General features: G+C 46.4%; 1 protein-coding gene across 12 annotated transcripts in view; it reads right to left on the reverse strand.

Moving 5' to 3' along the window:
- Window positions 1–22,219, reverse strand: part of stxbp5l (syntaxin binding protein 5L) — a 133,328-nt gene extending 111,109 nt beyond the window's left edge. For all 12 annotated transcript variants that reach the window (XM_085434781.1, XM_085434784.1, XM_085434782.1 and 9 more), the window contains exons 1-2: window positions 21,241–22,219; window positions 3,489–3,586 (exon numbers count right to left, since the gene is read on the reverse strand). In XM_085434781.1, coding sequence (XP_085290907.1) covers window positions 3,489–3,586; window positions 21,241–21,408 — 266 coding nt within the window. In that variant the 5' untranslated portion in view covers window positions 21,409–22,219. The remainder of the gene's footprint in view (window positions 1–3,488; window positions 3,587–21,240) is intronic.
- Between the last annotated feature and the right edge of the window lie 280 nt (window positions 22,220–22,499).

The raw sequence follows: 22,499 nt of genomic DNA on the forward strand, positions 1-22,499 counted from the left end.
ACCGGTCCTGCTGTGACTGACTCAGCCATTGATGTTAAATACGTGACATAAAGACATGAATAACACAGCTGTCCACACCGAAACGCTCGCGCAGCTTCAGAGTTTCTTGGCGATGGAAGGGGAGGAGGGTTTCTTCCAGTCGCTGTTAAATCATGATTACACGTAGGAGGCAATTTGTCACTGGGGGAATACAAAAAGCACAACGACAGTATGTTGACAGTCTACTACGCAAAACACCCACAGCGTGGTTACGTGACTGCAGAGTAATTCTTCCAGGATGATGTGAGTTGGAGCGGCTACAGGTGAGGACAGGGTTCAGTTTGTTTATCTTTTTGATAATGAAGTCATGCTGAGATGTGTTCAAACACCTCTGTGTATTTGCTCTCACATTCTACGTTCATGTGCAGTGATGTAAGACGGTCTCAGTGTCACGTGTGACCCAAAAACAATTTAAATGATCATCATTCATGAAAAGGAGGAAAAACACCTGAATCTGAAACAATAAATGAAGGTAAACATAAAGTTAAGCTACGACACGAACAACCTCAACGTGTTTTCCAACTTAGCTTTTCAATTCAGTCTGTACAGCGCAGCGGTCCCCTCCAGGTGCTTTATTCTGTAAAGTAGAAACCCTACAACAATACAGAGAAAGGCCAACAATCAAACGACCCTCTGTGAGTAAGCACTTGGTGACAGTGGGAAGGAAAAACTCCCTTTCAACAGGAAGAAACCTCCAGCATAGCCGGGCTCAGGGAGGGGCGGAGCCATCTTTGACATACTTATAGGTGAATGAGTGGTGGTGTTATTGCAGACGGCGTTCTTCTGCCCACAGAGAGCAGCTCCAAACACCTCGAGCTGATGAAGTCAGGCTCAAAGCTAAACCCCAGACAACATAGCGTTAGCTTAAAACGGTCCGGTCTGTGTTTTGACCCGAGCTGTAGCGTCTGTGTTAATAAGCTGCTTGATTTGACACACTGGGACTTTCTCCGTGTTCCTCCTGCTGATTCTGTTTATCAAAGAATCAACGTTTGTTTTCATGGAGCAGATTTTTGCTTCAGTCTGGTTATAAAACGTAGTCACAGTGAGCTCCAGCACAGAGCAGCTGTGAGGATCATCTTTGTTTGTAGCTGGTAAAGATGTAAATGTCAGCAGAGAGCTGCGACTTAAATATCTGTTCTTGTGTACTTTTATCACCATCCTTAATAACGTAACTGAAGTTGCCTTTGTTCTCCACAGTGTGCCACCTCTATCCGTCTCTACCTTCATGCTTCTCTCACAACTTCTATTCCTGCTATTTCTAAGCCGCTGAAAGTCATCTCAGCTATCGCAGCAACTCCTCAACCCACCGAATCCACAGCGCTGCTTTGAGCCAGCTTCCCAAATCTGCTCTGAGTGTACGTAAGCACACTCGCCCCAAACACTGAAGCCCGGGAATCAGGTAAACCAGCATAAAGAAACAGAGCTGCTGTAATAAAATAAGATCACATTAACTGTTTGTTAGGTTGGTGATGAAGAGCAGCTCCAAGACTTAAGTAAATATGCATGAAGTCGCCCACTTAGGTATAAAAAACAAAGATTCAGGATGAAAACAAAGCAAACAGATTCCACTGGGACTCCAACGTATTGATCACTGTTCAGGATGTACAGAGGCAGACCACACGCTGGGAAACCGACTTCCCACAGACGGCCCACAAACCCACAGTCCTGCAGTCAACAGTGTCATGTGAACATTAACTGTGATCGCTTTAACCAAGCATACATTTCTACATACATTTCAACCAGCCGTAGTAAAACAGCTAAATGAGAGGAAACTAGAGGAGAAACAAAAGGAGAGCGTTACAGAAGATGGCAGGTGAATGTTCAAAGCCTCGGGAGGAAGAGGACGGACACTGAGACAGGCTGTGAAGGACAGATGAAGGGTAAAGTGAATAAATAAAAGCAGAAACGGGGGAAGGTCCACGAGACAGAAGACGACAGCAGGCGAGGCAGATTGAGAAAGGGCAAAATCGAGGAGTGAGACCGAGAGAGAGCCAGAGAGTCTGTGACGGGTCACTCGGGAGCCGAGGGAGGTGTGTGCAGCATGTCAATACAAATGCTAAGTCACTCAAGGGCTTCCATGCAGCTGCAAGCCCAGCCGAGCTCTACTGTCGGGTGTAGGACACAGCAGTGGGGACTAACGGCTAACTCATCTAAACCTGATCTCACCTGAACCAGGTTTAAAGCTTCTCAGCTCAGTTTGATCAAAGATGACAAGCAGATTAAATCAAAGCTACAGCGCGTCCCAATCTGCAACAAACCGAAAACCAGAGACATGGACCCCTCAGGTGTCTGAGAACACAGGTATCTGCTTCAGAGAAAGCCCAGAGGTGAAGGCACCGCAGTCACCTGAGAGAAGATCCAGCTCTGCAAACAAGCAGCTCCGGGCTTCAGCGGGGCCCGGGGATACGATTTTAGGGATAAATCAAACCGTAATTGATTAATCCGCCCATCACTTTATGAGTAAGCGCTGAAGGAGACTGCACACCTGCGCCAAGGCTGAAATCCACAGAAATATCTGGTGGTGTTTTCTTGGATTTCACAAGATCATTTTTCATACTTAATTTCAAATGTATTTGTGAAGGTAGCACGACGTGTGCTAGAAGAACCTGGGTTCAGGTCCTGGATGTAATCTGTCATCCATCCATAACAAGCACACACAGAGCTCTGTTCCTCCTGATTGTGAAGTCTGTAGCAATTACTGAGCCAGCTGCTGCATTTTCTCTTCCTAGAGGTAAAGTTTTAAAAAATCTGATTGGATAAATCTATTTTTATGATTGCGGGACGGTAACGCTTTAATATTTAAATCAAATCTAATACAAAGAAATAATTATGGAATGAAGAACATATTAAAAAGGAAAATGCTGGGATATTGATCGGCTGGAAGAACGGATTCATAGCAGAGATGAAGTATTTGGTTCAGCCGTTAGCTTTGTCAAATAGACACATATTCACACAGCGTCACGTCCACCTCTGACACTCTGGAGCTTTTACGCTTTCTTTCAGCACAGAAACCACTCGGCCCACTCGCACATCACCCCGGCGGGATGTCTGCGTGGCTGCTGCAGCGTCCGTGTTTGGTGCCTCTGCTGGAGGAGGACGCTTGGTGTTAACGAGGGTGTAACATCGTACCTGTGCTGCAGTTACTCGTCCTCCACCATCCCTGTGACCCAGGAGACTGTTGCAGGGTGAGTCTGCAACCAGACAAGTGAGTGACACGAAATGACAGGATAGAAAGAGGAAACAGAACCGGAGGGGGAGGTCAAAGGTCGGAGCTGCGGAGGCCCCTGCTCGGTTTGTACAGGAGGAGAGACATAACACAGTGGGAGCCGCCTGCTTCTGTGGCAGCAGTAAAGTATTTACAGTAAATACATTAAGTCTGTGTTCTGTGTGTGATCAGAGGTCATTGCTGTGTGTGTGGGCGGGGCGAGTGAACAGGAAGTAAAGGATACATTCGTACTCCACCAGATCTCGAACCGATGGCCAGGATCTTCTGCACGGGGTCAAAGGCCAAAGCGGTGGGCTGGTAAGGGAAACCATGACGCACCGTCTGCAAAGAAACACACAGATCATCTTGATTTATAACAGTGATGTCAAACAGGAAGCAGGAAATGCTTCGTTTCAGCGTGACTCCAGCTGCAGAGGTGTGGTTTCAGCTTCAACACGTTTAGTCTCACTTTGAATGAGGTCACACTCTACAACACTGAACTCTTAAACATGACTAATGACACCAAAAGGACTCAATCGTTTTCATTTTTACCACATTTTAACGTGAGCACATATTTTATGTGAACACATTTTGTGAATGATGACAATCATTTGTGTGCCTGCTGCTGTGCTGTTCATTAACTGAACCCAGTAATAACACACAAACACTTGTGACTGCAGTGCTTCTGTTTTCTGTGACTGAGGTTAAGCTTTAAAATGACCGACGGTGAGGGCAGCAGCGAAGAATACGCAGGGCTGCGTGTAGACGCGGCTCGAACTGAGCATCAGAGTGAGGACCAAATGGGATTTAAGTGACTTTGAACATGGTGCTGCCAGCAGACTATTACAGAGTGTTGATCTGCTGGGATTTTCCCACACAGCCATCTCTGAGGTTTACAGAGACGCTTCAGAAAAACAGAAAATATACAGTTTTAGACAACAGGTGAGTGTAAAAGTGCAAAAGTACTGCTGTCTGTCTATCTGTCTGTCTATCTATCTATGTTTAACACTCACATGCTGATGAAACACAGAGGCTTTACAGTAAGTAATGAGCAAGGATGCAGGACCTCTTATTCATGCTGTAAATGGATTATGAACTGAAGGAAATTGAACTTGACTCAGTCAAATACAAAAGCCTGACTTGGCAAAACATGGCTGTCTCTCCCACTCTGAGATGCAGTGCATGCTCTGCAGCTGTCTGCTGTAAGTCATGTTAAATTTCCCAGCAGTGGCTCACTTACAGTAATCTGCTGTGGGGGGGTGCAAAGCTGTGGACATCACCAGAGCTGACTGAAAACATGTTTATGGGAAAACTGCAGTATTAGAAAGTAATATTACAGGATGATACAGAATATAAAATAGTTTCTTATTTTTAGCTTTGAATGAGAAAGTTGTTGGGCTGATTTCCTCCAGTTCAGACAAACCGGTGCAACACACACAGTTCAAGCTGCATCCTGTAAAGTGTTTACCTCTAAACTCCTCAAAGTGAGTCACAGTGAAAGCCTCTCAGCACACACTGTGGAATTAACACACGCAAAAACACAGGATGCATTGTTTGTCAGAGAATGTGTGGCTGTTACAAAATACATTTCATTTGCAAAACTCTGAAGGAAACTTGCTGAATGATACACTTCCAGTTCTAAATCCACAGTGTGGGTTTTGGCAGCCATTGTTGCCAGACTCAGCAGAGTGTGATGAGAACCAACGCTCACCAACCAGAGAGGGAGTGTGTGTTTGTGTGTGTTTGTGTGTGTTTGTGAGACGTATCCTAAGGTCGCTATCCGTCACACAAGCAGGGTCGGGTTCCACGCCGCGTCCAGCCTGCGAGTAAGAAACAATAAGTGTCTTGTTTCTTTATGTTGTTATGGGTTCTTAAGAATGACACCATTACTTGAAGAGAAGGTATTTTATCGAACTGTGGTTCACATGTAAACAAAGCTTCGCCATCACAGTCTACTCAGAGGTAACTCCCTCTGCTCTCTAGCTCCCCCTGCAGTCTAGGAGTATTAACAACATAAAACATGATACTAGGCAAATAAGGATTTGCTGTTATCATTACATCTTCCTTTTTTTTCAACAATAAAATAACATACCTACTTTCACAAACATAAACAGTCTCTATTTGTTTTTTACTTGTTAAACCAGGCTTTATCAAAGTAACGTTAACAACACAACTAGTTTTCAACAATTATGGTCCATTCAACACTAGTAACCAAACATAGTGAAACTTGCATAGATACTATGACATCATCTTCCAAACAACATGTCAACACATTACATCTGTTCAATCAGTCTCATAGGTGGCTTTACTTGTCTTACAGATCTTCTCAGTGTTTGTTCTTGTGTATGCATAGGTGTTTCAGGTGATAGTGTCTCATGTGTGTGTTGGAGTTGTTCAGCAGCCTCCAACCTCTGCTCCACTACTACTGGTCCCTTAAGAAGATCTCGGCGATTTCTTCTCAGCATAGCTCCATCTTCTCTCTGAATGATGTATGATCGTGGTTGATCTTTCCTTAGAACAGTTGCTTTCTGTGCCCATGTGTTGGTTTTGTCTTTGAATCTCACTTGATCCCCAGCATGCAGTTCAGGTAGGTTTTTTGTTCCTCTGTCATAATAGAACTTCTGCTTTGCTTTTTGTTGCTCCTTAAACTTCTTCACGCTGTTTCCCTCTTTTGTTTTAAGCAGATTATCCTGAATGGGCAGGTTTGATCTCAGGCATCGTCCCATAAGAAGCTGTGCTGGTGACATACCACACTCAAGTGGTGTTGTGCGGTATACTAGCAGGCTTTGGTAGAAGTCAGCACCACTGTCTCTCGCCTTACTCATCAGCCTCTTCACTGTTTGGACGGACTTTTCCACTAGTCCATTAGATTGTGGGTAGTGCGGGCTTGATGTTGTGTGAACAAAGTCCCATTCCTTGGCAAACTGTCCAAACCTAATATTGGAGAATTGTGGTCCATTGTCTGTGAACACTTCACTTGGCACACCGTGTCGTGCAAATACAGCTTTCATAGAGGTGATTACAGCCTCTGCTGTTGTTGTTTGCAGTCTACATACTTCCGGATACAAAGAGTAGTAGTCTGTGACTGCAATATAGTCCTTTCCTCCAGACACAAAGAGGTCAGCCCCCACTTTCTGATATGGTCGGTCTGGCACTGGGTGCGGCTTTAGTGGCTCGGCAGGATTGCTTGCTTGATATGTCAGACATGTTGAACAGTTTGACACTTCATTTGTCACATCCTGATTAATCCGTGGCCAGTACATCACCTCACGTGCTCTCCTTTTACATTTTTCCATGCCTAGATGCCCTGCGTGTATCTTTTTGAGCATCTCTCCTCGCAGGCTCTTTGGGATGACAATTTTACTTCCCTTGAACACCACATCATCCACTACAGACAGTTCTGCTCTGCAGTTCCAGTACTCATGAATAACAGGTGAGCAGTTTTGCTTACAGCTGGGCCATCCATCTATGATGGTTTTGCGCAGTGCTTGTAACGTTCCATCTTTGCTTGTCTCCGTTCTGATGAGCTCCATCTTCCCTTCTGCGACAGGAAGTGCACTTGTGACCATGCTCACATATGCTCTTACATCATCATCCATCTTGGTGTTTGCTGGCTCATTCGGATCAACAGCTCGGGATAATGTGTCAGCTGTGTACATCAGCTTGCCAGGTGTGTACATCACGTTAAGCGTGTAACGTTGCAGCCGGATCATCATTTTTTGGATTCTCAGTGGACAGTCATTTAGTGGTTTTTGGAACAACGCTATCAGTGGCTTGTGGTCAGTTTCAACACTGATGGCCTGCCCAGACACAAACTGGTGAAATCTCTCACAGGCGTACGTTATGCTGAGCAGTTCTTTTTCAATCTGTGCATATCTTGTCTTTGCGTCTGTCATGGATCGTGATGCATATGCAACAAGCTGCCACTCATCATACTTCTGCAGAAGAACAGCTCCAAGCCCACTCTGTGATGCATCTGATGAGATCTTAATAGGTCTCATTGGATCATAAAACTTCAGAACTGGTTCCTTTGTAAGCAGATCTTTCAAGTCACGCCATGCTTTCTCATGTTCATGATTCCACTCCCATTCGATTCTCTTTTCAGTTAGCTGTCTCAGTGGCGCCATTTTTTCTGAGAGATTGGGTATGAATTTTCCCATGTAGTTTATCATGCCATTAAATCTCTGCACATCTTTCTTGCATTGCGGCCTCGGCATGTTTTCAATTGCAGACACCTTTTGAGGATCTGGTCTGATGCCTTCACTGCTCAGGATATCTCCAACGAATGTCAGTTCCTTCGCCCCAAGCTGACATTTCTCTTTGTTCAGCTTCAGATTGGCTTTTCTGGTTGCTTCAAGAACATTTCTCAGTCTCATGTCATGTTCAGCTTTTGTGCTACCCCACACAATGATGTCATCCATTGACGTGTCGACTCCTTCCAGGTGTTCATAGATCATGTGTATTGTCTTGTGATACACCTCAGGTGCTGAAGCAATGCCAAACGGCAGTCGCCGGAATCTGTACCTGCCAAATGGGCTGTTGAACGTGCACAGTTTTGAACTTGCTTCGTCCAGCTTCAGTTGCCAAAATCCTGATGAAGCGTCTAGCTTGCTAAAGTACTTCGCTTTTGCAAACTGTGACATTATCTCTTCTCTTGTAGGTAGTTTGAAATGTTCTCTCTTTATTGCTCTATTCAGATCTCTAGGATCCATGCAAACTCTGAGCTTTCCAGTCTTTTTCTCCACAATAACAAGAGAACTCACCCACTCCGTTGGCTCATCGATCTTTTCAATCACTTCCAGGTTTTCCATCCTGTCCAACTCGGCTTTCAGTGGCTTTTGTAGAGCAAATGATACTTTGCGGCATGGATGAATGACTGGTGTTACACTTTCATCGACTCTGATTGTGTGTTCTCCAGCAAGGCAACCAAGTCCCTGAAATAGGTCACCATATTCCTTCATCAACTCATTATAGTCCATGTCATCATCAGTTTCCACAACGAGCACTCTTTTCACTAGGTTCAGACTCTCACAGGCATGTAACCCTAGTATAGGCTGCACAGTCTTCGGCACCACAATGAATGTTAGCGTGTGCTCCTTGTCTTTGTGTGTCACTTTAACCATGCATTTTCCTTTCACAGGTATTTCTGCACCTGAGTATCCACTCACTTTCACCTTCGTTGCATGCATTTTAGGTCTAGGTCTGATTTTCTTGAACTCTGCTTCTGATATGACATTCACTTGAGCTCCAGTATCCAGCTTGACTTTCATGAGTGTGTCATTCACTTTGAGTGTCATTATCCAGTCCTTTTCACCTGTCTTATTGTCTGTCACTGCAGCTACATAGAGTTCCTCTGTGTCTTCTTCATCCACAGTATGGACTGCACTTTGTTTCAGGGTTTGAGCTTTGCAGCACCTAGCATAATGGTTATTTTTGTTACATGTATTGCATCTTTTCCCATATGCTGGACATTTTTAGGAGGATGTTGCATTCCGCAGCGACCACAAGTCTTTTCTCTTCTGTCCCTGTTTGCTGGTGATTTCAATTGCAGTTTCATTTCAGCGGCAGCACTCTCCTTTTTGACTCTGTGTGTGTTCTTATTCACAGCATCCACTCTGCAGCTGTCACTAAGCAGTTCTTTAGCTTGTGCCCTCACCGTTTCAGCTGCTCTGCACAGTGTTAATGCTTTTTCCAGGTCAAGATTTTCCTCTCTCAGTAGCCTCTCTCTCAGACCGTTGTCTGGAATCCCACACACAAGTCTGTCTTTTATCAAAGAATCTGTCAGTCCTCCAAATTCACATGTTTTACTCCTGTTCTGCAGCTCTGTGACATACTGATCTATTGTCTCCCCTGTCTTCTGTACACATGTGAAGAAGACACTCGGATATGCACCATAAACTCCAGCAGCAGCACTCTCACACGCATGTTCAATGACTTAAGCTACTTTGAAAAACAACGGCTTGGAGATTGTAATTCTCTGCACAGGCTGCTAACATCAGGAGCTCCAGCTCAGCTGTCCCATGCCCTTAATTAGTCAGAGATGTTTGTTAAAGCTTTTTATTGCATGAATAGTTTATCCTCTTGACGTCGAGGTTAAATGATTTTCTTTTACCTCCCTGTAAGGTCAAGTTTAACACCAAGCCTTAGCCAGCCAGTCGTTCTACGAGTGACGCCTTCAGAACAATACGACACTGACATATGTTCACCCTCCTGTAGAGCTGTAGACGATCCTGTCAGTGCTGTTTCAATGCTTAAAATCTCAGCTATGGTCATGGCGCCTCTCCAGTGGCAGTCCTGTTACGGTACAATTCTGCTGGGAAGCCTCAGATCATTCGTGTCCCGTTTGCTTTGACACAGCATTGTTGCACACTAAGAACTTCCCCCATGAAAGCTTCCTCCAGCGGGACAATGTGCCATGCCACTCCACAGAAAAATCCTCAGTAACGGCTCGAGAAGCACGACAAAAAGCCCGAGGCAACGACACAGCCTCCAAAGTCCCCAGATCCCAGTCCAATCAAGCATCAGCTCGAATCTCAGGAACTACCCCGATCCACTGAGGCCCCGCCCACTACCCCGAGTATCTGACTCCAGGAAAACCCTTAGTTCAAAACTCTGAAGGCCACAGCTGCATTAGGTAATCCTACAGTGACGTGCAGCACACACCTATTTACGTCTGCAGTCTGTGAGTCAAACACACACCAGTTAAATTAAGAAGAGAGAGTAAACAAACCCTAATTATTACAAGCATGCTCATGCTGTGGATGTAGGCGAACACATGCATGTGTGCACGCAGCGAGCAGCGAGTATCTGAGGACCACCTGCAGTACATCTGTGTTATGGCTGCCAGAGGCGACATTACATCAACTCCTGTCTCCATCCACCCTCCTCCCCGCTCCGCTCTCTCTGATGTCCACACAAACACAACCTTTATGCACGCTAGCGTGATGTTCAATCGCATCACCCTCTGCACCCCCCACCCCCGAGACTAATACCACCTCATGCCACCCACGAGCCTCTTTCTCCACACAGCGTTCAGCTGCAGAGCTGGTCTAGACCCCTGTTTCTATAAATAGCAAGCAGCACCCAACACTGCCAGCCAATTGTGCATTGAGCAGCTATGTCTCCAAATACGGATCAACACAGAGAAGCAGCACGGGATGTTTCCGATCTACATGTGACTACAACATAAAGGCGCTACGCTGCTAATTTTGTGGAGCTCAGTGTGCACGAGATAAATAAGAGTAACACGTCAGCTCTCCTCTGCTTCTCAGTCATTAGCAACCACTAAGGTACAAAAGCTAGCTAGCTTCTCAGTTTAAGCCAGCACCGACCTTGTTATTGACACCTCTAATGATAACCATCATCAGCTCAATATTGCATTACATCAGCTCAAGCTAATTATCATAAATGTCACAAGCAGCTGAGTGAAAAGTAAACAAGTGGTGTGATTAACATGGACACGCTGTGTGTGGCCTGCGCAGCACTGACCGCAGCGCTCGCGGGGATCGTGTGTGCTGAGACACCAACAGCAGCAAAATGTTTTCAGTCCCTGAACAAAGTTATTATTTTTGGAGACTCGGGGTATAAGGTACATAAATTCAGATTTCACAGCCGAATGTACGACTATTTTGTTCACGCGTCGTCTGACAAATGACCTCCGGAAAATGGAGTTAGGACATAAAAATAGCAGAATCAACAAACCCGAGCAGTTCCTAACAACCAGCACAGAAAGTGTGCATGTGCTCATATCTGCCACTCTGCTTTAGACACATCAGCGTCACAGGGCGCCATGTGGAGTGCTGCCCCACCGTTTCTCTAACTTTAAAAACTCACTGCTTCATCAGTTCATTAAGCAGCACGGCAGCATCACCGAGGACCCGACTAATGAGTCATGCATTAACCAGACGCTACACCCTGATTGTGATGGTGCTTGGATACATTTATTGACACAAGGAAATCGCATGGGGAGCTTTGCACACGGCTCACGAGTAAATGGAGGAAGTGATGGAGAGGCCACTTGTGATGTGCAGTTTGAGGCGAGAGCTCTGACAAGTGGTGAATAATACATAGAGAGAGTAGTATGTGAGCAGGCAGCAGAGGAAGGCAGAAGAAAGAGAAGTGATAAGAGAAGCACCGTGCACACAGGAGGTCACGTCTCTGTGTTTCTGTTGTCACATCTGAGGTTGAATAAAGTTTTTATTCACTGTCCAAAATTTTCAGTTTTAATTTAATCATTGAAATGTTCAGTGTTAGCTTAGTAAATTACTCTGATTACATTAGTTTGCTTAAATATCTATTGGCTGGAGTCACATAGGTATGTTAGACTCCTCCCATTTTTAGTAAACAAAAAATGGGCGGAGTCTCAGTTTTCTGTTAAACTCTGTGCTAACTGGCCTCAGACTCGTTTGTAAGCTAGCTTAGTTCATGGCTGATCTGGTCTCTGGTCTATTTTTGCGATGAAAAAACTTAAAAGTACCTTTTTTTATTAAAAAATGTCTTTTTCTCTCTTGTGGGGCACTTTCTGAGATAGCCAAACAACTCAAAGGCGTAATCTACGGTGGCCCTGAGAGGTCAAACACAGCGCAAACAGAAAACAGAAAAATGCTGCAAACGCACACTGAACACAGCTGAAGTGTTTCTGGGGACGAGATAACGGGACGGACCGGCTGCAGAAGTGACAGAAAGCGTGAAGGATGGCGGCGCCACACTTTAATGAAGCAGCGTTGTCTTCGAATCACATGATTCTCGTGGTTCAGGTTGTCAAACTGATCTTATAGGTTAGAATGAAGAATGAAGCCGAGGTAAACTTTACTGTTTCGTTCCTGTTACGTGAAACTGTGGTGAGATTCAGTCGTCTCATCCACTGCAGAGAAACAGTTTCTTTTAATATTTGATTCTTTGAGGGATTTTCTTCTTTAATTTTATGACATGATAGACTAGCTTCTTGTTTTTCACAGGTCAAAGGACCGACTGCAACCATGTTAGAACTGAATGTACGAGCAGGCACACGTGTCATGTGGCCGCAGTAATCGGGACACACGAGTCCTGTTGTGCCTGAGAAAGATTTCATAATTACAGGTTATTATATCTTGGCTGGTTTTGTTTGGTAAACACAACAAAGATGCTGTTGCTACACGCTGAAACCTTGATCTTAAAAACCAAACGCTGCTCTGTAATTAAAAAACTGGCATTAACAGTGAATGGCCTCTCCGTGCGCAGAATCTTTTATCGATGTTTCTGCCCAAATTAGTTTGACTTTGCTTGAAACTTCAAGATCAAAAGTTTTGAAGCTTTTAGTAAGAAGCCGTGTTTTATGCAGATGTTTATATTGATTTAAAATGGAGCGCAGCAGCTGTTATTAGGAAAAAGAACTGAACTGAAGGCCTGCACGTCACAGGAAATTACTCGAGATCAATGAAGCCCACACTCAGCTGTGATTTAAAATTCAAATTGGAGTATTTCAGCGCTCCCGTGGCAACACTGTATGCAAATCCATAAGGCCGAATCAATCCTGAATTACATAACTGGCCTGGTTGAAGCATATCTGCTTTATAATCAAGCCAGAGATTTCAGAGCTTTTAATAAACACCTCATTAAACAAACCAACAGGAAAGGATGTGAAATTAGCAGCTGCTGGAAGCACAGTTAGAAGCATGTCTGACTGCAAAGGTTACGAACTCCTTGCACATACAGCTCGTCCCGTGTGCTGCCCTTGTACATACAATTAGTTCACGTGCATCACCCAGGTGTTGTAGCACCTGTCCCCTCCGGCTAATGTCACCATGACAGACAGCAGTGCAGAGGAACGTGTCACAGTCTTCCGCACCAATTTACTTTACAGCGTCAGAGAGACCATCAAACAAACACGGATCCACGTGGGCTTCCCCACCAGCGAGATATTTCCAGCGTGCTCTGAAATTCCTTTGATCCTGTCGGCTGAAAATAAAGGCTGAGCTGGGGGGGGGGGGGCTGTATGTGGGAAACAAGCATGAAAAAGACAGTCGTTACAAAACACACCTGAACCCAGAGAGTCCTGCCTGTGATCGACACATCAGTGCTTCCTCAACTCTGAGATATGAATTCTTATTTTTAGTCTTTGAATTAAAAATAGTTGCACAGAATATCGAATATACAGTAATATTCTAAAAATAGAGAAATGTATCTTAACACAGCTGCATCTCTTTGGTTCCACATCACTGAACAGATATCAGGTCATAGCAGCTTTCAGAGCTTCTGAAGCCAGATCCGATTCTGCACCTGAGCACATTCCTTCTGTTTGCTGTGAAAAGCATCGAGCAGACATGACGTAATGGCACATAAAGAGTGAGAAACAGATCCGTTTCACAGCAGCGATAACCACTACCTCCAAATGTGCCAGCTGAGGACGTCAGCTCACTGACAGGATCCAGCGCGAGAATCACTGCTTTGCACCAAAAACAGAAAACTGTGGCATGACCAGCTTTTCATATCCAGCGTCTCCTGCAGGCTCTGTTTTCCATGAACAAAGTGATTGAAGGATTTCAGAGTGTGATTCTGCATCATGCTGAAAAGCCAAACAATGAGGGGACTTTCATTCGTCACTTAGAGCGAAGCTGATCTAATAAGCACTTCCTCTATCCACTGTCTGCACGCGCAGAGCTCGGTGCACAGGGCGAGGATGCTGAGTGAGAGCTCAGGAATATGAAAATGAATGAAGGACCTGCTGACGGTGAAGAGCAGGCGTCAGTGTGCGAGGGGGGGGGGGGGGGGGGTGCTTATATGTTTGCCTTTGTCTGTGTGTCTTTATATATCTGAATCTGAATCATTTGTGTGGGGGGCATGTGATTATGTGCACATACCCACACAGATCCACGTGGAACCATCTTTGCTTTCCTAACTCGGCTCCTGCATTATGTAACGTCAGCCTCCCTGTGAGGGTCGGGCTGGTGTTTTAAATCTTTTCATGAACTGTTTACTCTCAGAGGTTTGTCCTGATGCTTCGTGCTCTGGATGTCTTCCTGTGTCTTTGTCTTCTTCTTATTTCCTCTCTGTGTTTGTTCTATTATTGATGCAGTTGCTGCTGTGACAGAAGGGTTTCTATCATTTTAACCTTCCTAGTGTGTGTGTGGGGGGGGGGGGGCTCCTCTCTTGGTACGAACACATGCGTTAGGTGATTCTAAATCATCTGTGGGTGTGATCGTCGTCCTTCTGAGAGTGTCAGTGTGGTGACCTGTCCGGGCCTTTGACCCCGACGACAGCTGGGATGTCTGTCTGATGACTGTAGAGCTTCATACAAGTATTTACTTCCTTACAAGCAAGCAGTGTGCTGACAGCAGCTTACGGCTCTCTGATATCTGGCAGCGTTTAGCACTGACCCCTTCGACTTAGGCACATATCAGTTCAGATGAAAGTGGCTGACAGCTCAAATCTGTGATTTATTCCGCGCGTGTGTAAAGTAATGCTATCTGCTCACGCGTGTTCGCATGGCTGTGATTGCCGACTGCAGCTTCATGTTGTGGGGGTCAGCGTGCAGTATGTGTGGCTGTACCATGCACAGGGTTTAACATTTTAATCCCAGCAGTTAATGAATCAGCCATGGCGTCGGCACGGGGCCTCGGGCTTCATGGGAAATGTAGAAGTGGCCAAAATAATCATATTTCATGACTGATAATGTGACATGATGCTCCTTCACACGTTAAAACTGCATCCATCTCTGCAGCTTTTGATTATGATGTCTGTCTCGCCAGATGCACCAAATTATGGATTTCTTTGTGGAGGAGCACTAATAATGATGATTTAAACTCTGGCTTCTTCAGTCACATACTTCTAAACACCAGTTAGATGAGGACCGCACGGTGCTTGAGAGCGTGGCTCTTAAGAGCAGAGGGATGTACTGCCCACTCAGAGAGGCGAGGAAGGAACCTGGTGTTGGTTTTAAGGCGTTGCAGTGATTTCATTGTGTGGAGAATCAAACAGTAGTGTGTATAGAGAGGCCAATAAATGTGCACTGCTGATGTTTATCTGCAGGCAGCCACAGGATGGACAGAAGTTTCAGGAGGAGGAAGAGCAGCAGGCGGCTCTGCTGTTGCTCATTAGACAGATCGCAGATTCTGAAGAGCCTTTATGAACGACGAGACTGATGCTGTGAGTCAGCAGTGATTCTTCCCCTTACACAACGTGGCCTCGTAAACATGAGCAGTTATAATATGACAAAACTGATAAGAACATATGGTGGATGGGGCCGTCCAGGAAAGGGCGGGGCCTGAAAATCGAGGGCGATTGTAATGCTTTAACGGTAAAGATTTGTCTATATGAAAAGCTAATGCTCGCAGTAAGAAGCACAGGTCACTCAGACAGAAGCAGGAAAGATGGAAACTGAGTGAAACAAAGGCTGTTTGAACAGCTCACTGGATTATATTTGCACAGCGTGAGGTGAGGCAGGCTGCTGTCGCCGAGCGGGCGTGGAAAGCCCACACAGAGCCAAGAGGAGGCCGGTCCTCTTTTCCTGTCTCAAACACAGACAGATCCACAGCTTCGAGCTTCAGCACACTTCACCGACAGCTAATCCTCTAACCTGATTCTCCTTCATAAGACTAATAATTGCTTTCATGTAATTCAGGATAAATAAACTCATTAACTGAGCCCGAGTGCACACACACACACACGCACACACACACACACACACACACACACACACGCGCACACACACACGCGCACACACACACACGCGCACACACACACACACACGCGCGCACACACGCACGCACACACACACACACACACACACACGCACACACACACACGCACACACACACACACTGTGCTTCTTTACATGTGTGTACAGTTTACAGAACATCTCCTCCACCTATCTGGTCTCTGCCTGACATCAACTCCTCCCTAATTGATCCCACACTGTGGCTTCTGACAGGCAGCCGACACATGGTAATGTGAGACTAGCTGGAAGCCAACCCACTGAGTCATCACACCCATGGAGAGCTCGCAGGGTCGCTGGTGAGGGAGTGAAGTGATGTCATCTTTACAAGCCCACATATTATGTTGTCTAAGAAAGGAGACGGAGGGCTGGAAACGCCTGACCTCTGAAGCTTTTCTTCTGTGAAATACTCGTACTGACCCTGGTTCCCCGAGGATTTACATCAAAACCATTTTGCTAATGGTTTGTTGGGATTTTAGCATTTACTCTCCAACTGAAGTTCAGATGACTGAAGCCGAGGCTCTGAAACACACTTCCCTGTAAAAATGGGCCGTCTTTAATTAGCAGGTAGAAACATCCAGCTGTGCGAACGAGACAAAGACAAGCTTTGGCACAAAACTCACTGAAGCTGAAGCTGGAAAGTCCCACTGCCAGCAAACTAAATCCTGCACGTTAGCATACCATCGTTATCTGTAAATACAGAGGCTGGGGTCATGGGAAGGTCACGGTCCACGACTTCTGAAAGGATTGATGACGGTGCTGACAGAGTGAAGGAAACACTACGATTCATTTTTCTCCTGACATTTTATATTTCAGCCTCGCAGCGACACAAGAGCAAGCATGACTCATCCCGTTAACCATGAAGTATGAACAGACAGCCCATCAAGTGCACGTTGAGATATTTCACAGGGTAATACAAAGATTTTGATCGGCCATGGGTACAACTGCAGAAGTCAGAGGACACTTTCAGACCCTGCGGGACGTGAACATCTGGACAATATTCAAACCAAGCTGCTGATGGAGCTCAGCTGCAAACCCTCGGACCCGGCCCTCCACTGCACAGGAGGAGAAATGGAGCCTTTGTGGCTGTTTTAAATGTCATTTGGAAATTTGAAATAAAATTGCACAGCCTGTCGTACGTTTGCTGTTCAGATTAAAGAGGATGACATGGGGTCACGATGTCCTGGCAGTGCACATGCTAGCAGGCTGCACATTAAAAACGAAGCCATTAACCAACCAAGACCAACAAAGGTACAAAATACTTGATCTGTGTTTTCCTGCGTGATTATATCTTCAGTCTGGAAGGAAAAATGAAAACATTTGAGTGAATTTTATTTCATGTTGCTTCCTAAATGTGATCGATTATAAATGTGTGTTAGTTATGGTGGTTTTCCTGCAGATGTTTCTACCACTCTACTCGGCTGTTCTGAAGCAGCTCATTTTGCACATGTTGCATCATAAATGCTGCCGCGTGTTCGCGGTCCAGCCTAGGACCAACTCTGCATCCACACAAATCCATTCAAGCATGCGCTCGACTCTCAGAGTTTTTCTGTTTTAGCATTAGCCCACACGTATCACAGTCTTCAGAAATCGAACTAAAAGGATTAGACTCATGCTCTCCATGGCAGAAACTTGGACTTGATGACTATAAACCCACCACTTCTCAGTGATTAAAATTCAAGAGTCGGTGCTGCAGTTTGGAGAGGTGATGGGGTAAAACAGAAGCAGCACGTGCGATGCGAATGAAGTGACTTTAGGTAAAGCCTTCACAGAATGCAAATGACAGCTTTTAAAACAGACGCTGGCAATAAAAATTTGCATGTTAGTGATTTTCCACCGTGAAGAGCTTCTATTTTTGAAAAATACAAGCTGTCTACTGCATTTTTTAATAAACTAAGTGTGGGCTGTGCTGTGTTTACGGCACAGTTTTAACGGATTTTTGGCCACTCATGAACAGACACAAACATAATAAAATTATCAGCTCCAATTATGTTGATTTGCTTCCTCTCTTTACAGCTAATTTTACCTGTAGACAAAGCTGAATTGTCCTTTCAGGGCCTGGCTTCCTCGAGAGTCTTCAAAAGGGCAATTACAGTACAAGCTTTACGCTCCATCTCTTTCCAATGTGCTGCACCTCTTTAACCTCCTGAGACTTTTCAGGACGAGTGAAATTACGGCCACATTCCTGGAAACAGACTGAGATGATGAGTGCTGGATTACACAGGTGAGATGAGGCATGAAGGGATGCACCTGGCGTGCCACAGTGATTCCATACAGTGTGCACGGTGCTGAAACGATGCTGCTCTGTTGTGGAACATGTCCAGCAAACTGCTTCATTTCCCCACCAGCAGCTGGTGACGTGCACACGAGGCAGTGCGGGGATCAGCTGCTGGAGCTGAGCGCTGTTTTTAACCAGCAGCATCTCGGTCCTCCGAACTCCAGACGAGGGTTTTTACACGTAGGTAAAGCCTCGCTCCGAGCGATCGTTTGCTTATTTGCAGCCCAGCTGTCAGACGATTGGCTCGTTCCTTCATGACCTCTCACTGTCAGCCTGTCATTGACTTCCTGCTCTTTATGAACCACTTTTAAAGCTTCTTTTAGGCCGTGTGTTGCTCCTGTGCATTTAGTTAAGTAGTAAAAGACCATTTTAACCTTTTGTCCGGTCCGTGTTTGGGTTGCTGATATTTCTATTCTGTTGTTTCGGTTTCTTCTTGCTGTGTGCAGCAACTTCTAATTATGAGTTTGAAAGAAAGCCGTTATGTACCTATCATAATAACGGAGCTCTCTGTGCTCTGACAAATCTCACAGCCAGTTTGTAGACCATGTTGGTCGAGTCCAAGCAGACTTCTGTCAGCGTGCTCTGAGAAAAAAAACTGCGTTAAGCACGACCCCGGCATTCTCAATACAAATGAAATGTAAAGAGATTTCAGTTGTGAGGTGGGAAACGTTTTTAAATGATATGATGTATATCTGAATGCATTATTATGGTGTTGCTCAGCCTGTGAATCTGCCCAGAGCCTTGCCCTCTCGCGCTCTCTGTCTCCTCGTTCCTCCTCGAACACAAAATGAACTCATTTTGCTCTTAACCAAAATCAATCTGTGGACTCGACGAGCCTCAGAGCCACCTGCGCCTCGCGTTTTCCTCGTTTTCTCCTTCAGTCTGAGTAAGATTTCACTGAAGACTTGTTTCAGCAGCGCTCTAATTGGTCTGGAGTGCATTCCTGTACAAACTACAAACACACCAAAACGCTGTCTAATAAAATCTGCACTGTTGCTTCTTCCCACACTGCAGAGCGAGGACAGAAGTCATGACTAACTTTGAGAAGTTAGCCAAACACTCCCACACGCAGCCCACAGAATTACGTCAGAGAATGTTGATCCTATCTACAGCATTTAGAGTAATGAATGAAAATATAGGTAACTGTCATAGATTGACGGGTGACGAATAAAAGGAAAACACAAACCTTGCTCCACACTACAGGTGGCCCTGCTATGGTTTGGACGGCACCTTGCTACTGTGGCTGTGAGGTGTTGTGAGTCGTCACCGTGACCCTTTCATGGAACATCTCTGTCCTGGTAGGAAGCCCCATAAGCATGAAATGATATGAATGCTCTTCTCTGGGATTTGCAGGTTTTTTAGCCAAACCGAAACTTCTGGAAGATCAGCAGGATGAATATAAAATCACCAGAAGAGGGAATATTTACTGGAAGAATGGAGTTCCATCACTCCAGCAGACCCACAGACATGGACCCAGTACCAGGCTTTTCCTGTCAGCTGTCTCTCTGATGTCTACAGTTCAATAAGTGATAATGAACATGTGTGTGTTACCAGTTTTATTGCTGAGTGAAATTACTGCATTTGCAGTGAAGTGATCTGAGTCTCACAGCAGCAGCGTCTCTGAAACATTGGTGGGTGTAACCTCATCAGGACCACCATTAGCTCTCAGCTTGTGGTCGACCCCCAGTGACGTTCATTAACTAATCAAAAACAAATTTGGTTCCTGCCAGGAGAAGACGATTTGTTTGCCCTGATGAGGACGAGTCATTGAATTCAGGAAATGATAATATGACAGATGAAACGTGTTCGTTTTCCTTGTTTATCCCTCAGAATCTGTGAATTTGATGCTGAAGCTAAAGCGAACAAGCAGCTTCTGCTGTGTTCAGCGTACACAGGTTTGCTAACAGTCATTCATGGTTCTCCCACTCCTAATGTGCACATCTGGCGCAGGATGACAGGCTTTGAAAACTCATTCTTCCACCCATCAAAGTCCAGCCTTCATACAACATAAAGCTCTGTCATCGGTGCATGTTGTAATTAATCACACCCGAGCCCTGTCTGCAGCACGACAACTACCTGACACACTAACCATGACATGCAACCTCCTCTGACACAAACTCAGGACAAACGTGTGCTTGAAGGCATGTTTGTACATTCAGTGCTTCCTCCTGAGAAGTTCAGTCAATAGAAGCATCACAGCCGCTCACAGGGGAGGAGCAGCTTCCTGCACGGGCCGGCCATCCTGCTGCTCTTTTCCAGCATTTTCTGCTGCCTGCTATAGGCTGCTCTGCCGCATCCTTCCAACCTGAATCAAGCCCCCCCCCCACCTGCCCAACACACACACACACACACACACACACACACACACACACACACACACACACACACACACACACACACACACACAGCAGTGTTACTCTGCCTAATAATAACACACTCCTCTAAACAAGCCTTTTCTCTCAGATTCTCAATGAATTATTCACAGCCATTCAGAGCCGTCCCTGTAAACCCGAGAGTCCTCACTGCATCAGCAGAATGGATCCAGGACCAGAGCTGCGACGGGCGGCAGAGGAAGCTATAAATACCCCCATTCAGCACCCCTCCCTCATTCTCCCCCTCCTCACTGAGCAGCACTGCAGCCTCCTTCCTCTGGCTCGAACTCCTTTATGAGAGCGAGGCTCACCGGTTATGTCATCGCTCCCACTCCACGCAGCGTGGACGCCGTTGCTCACCCACTTTCTCTCAGCTCCCTGGTGCACATGTGCACAACTTACTGCGGCCCGACACAGTGCTGCACACACGAGAACAAGCACGCGCACACACAAACACACGAACGGTTCTCGGATAGACTCGGAGGCCGCTGAGAGCAGGAGCTGTCCGCGGTGCTGAACCTCTGACAGCCAGCAGCAGATTCAACTTTCACCCGCACCCCAAAGCCCAGAGCCGCCTGCACCTGCCCGCCTGTAGCACCTCGCAGGTCACGTGTTCACTCGGGTGTAGCCTAAATAAGCGCCTCCATCAACCCACCTTACACAGCTGGAAGTTTTCCGACACCAGCGTCTCCTGGACGTCGATCTCCTTCGGAGTTGGAGCCGCCGTGGGAGTCCCGGCCGCGCTGCCGCACGACGGAGAGCCCACAGTGGCTCCCGGGGAGGAGGTGGTCAGGCCGTCCAGCACCTTCCGGAACTTCTTCATTTCGTTCCCCGCGTGTCGGGCTCTGTTTTCAGGTTAGGGGTAAAGAGGTGAGCGGCACAGTGTCCACTGTCACGCGCGATCCCAGCGGTTTAAGCAGCTAAAGAAACAAAGCTGTGTTCCTGCAGCAGTGCCGGGGCACTAACAGGGACCCCCACCCCACCCCCGCCTCTCTCTCTCTCTTAGGTGCAATTTAAAAAGTCACAGAGGCTCCTCATCGTGCTCTCTGACGTTTGTCCACGTGAAACGAGCGAGTCCGTGGCACTCTGCTGCGAGGATCCCAGCCAACGTTGCAGATGCAGCTCACCTGTCTCACAGCAGAGCGCGAAAGGAACTACACAACTTCTGCATCCCGGAGGAACATGCGCTCCCGAGCCTGCAGACAAACCCGGGCAGCGAGCGGCGGCGTGCACACGCACATGTCACACGCAGGTGCACGACACCAAAAATAATCAGAGCAAAGAAGAAGTGAACTTTGCTCCTCCGCCCCGCCCTCCCCGAAAACCCCACAACACCGTGGCCGCCAACAACAGGAAGAGGAGCCAGCGGACGGAAGGCGCAGAGGCGCTGCAGTTAACCGAGGCTGGAGTCCTCTGCGAGGCCACAGAACACAGCAGTCAGCACGGAGGAGAAGGAGGAGAAACACGGACAGCCTGTTCTCGCGTGGATCGCATGGGGCGGGCTCGGCGCGGTCTGTGGATCGAAGTGAAGCGGTGTGTAGTCTCGTCCAGCTGTTTCTCCCTGCAGCCCAGAGACCAGAGGCAGGAGCTGTCCGCGGTGCTGAAACACCACCACCACCAGCAGCCCCGCCCCCACCCACCCACCGCTCTCTCTCCCCTCTCTCTCCCCGCCTTCTCGTCAGTGATTGGTTGCCCGGCTCTGAAGCGGCGAGGAGCAGAACGATAAAGGAGCAGTTCACGAATCCCAGCAGGGCAGCCTCAGATCCGGTTAAACCGTCAGTCACTCCGGTGTCTCAACAGGAGCAGGTTTGAACTATTAATGTTTAAAAATCAAGATTTATTTTAACCTTTAAGGTCTAAATTACCTCAACATTCAGGTCACAGCTGCTGGATGTCAGTGAGGCTTTTAAAGCT

The sequence above is a fragment of the Copadichromis virginalis genome, linkage group LG16, assembly GCF_057382275.1.
Source record: "Copadichromis virginalis isolate Kocher_CV1m ecotype Utaka linkage group LG16, C_Virginalis_male_GT1.1, whole genome shotgun sequence".
Classification (NCBI taxonomy): domain Eukaryota; kingdom Metazoa; phylum Chordata; class Actinopteri; order Cichliformes; family Cichlidae; genus Copadichromis; species Copadichromis virginalis.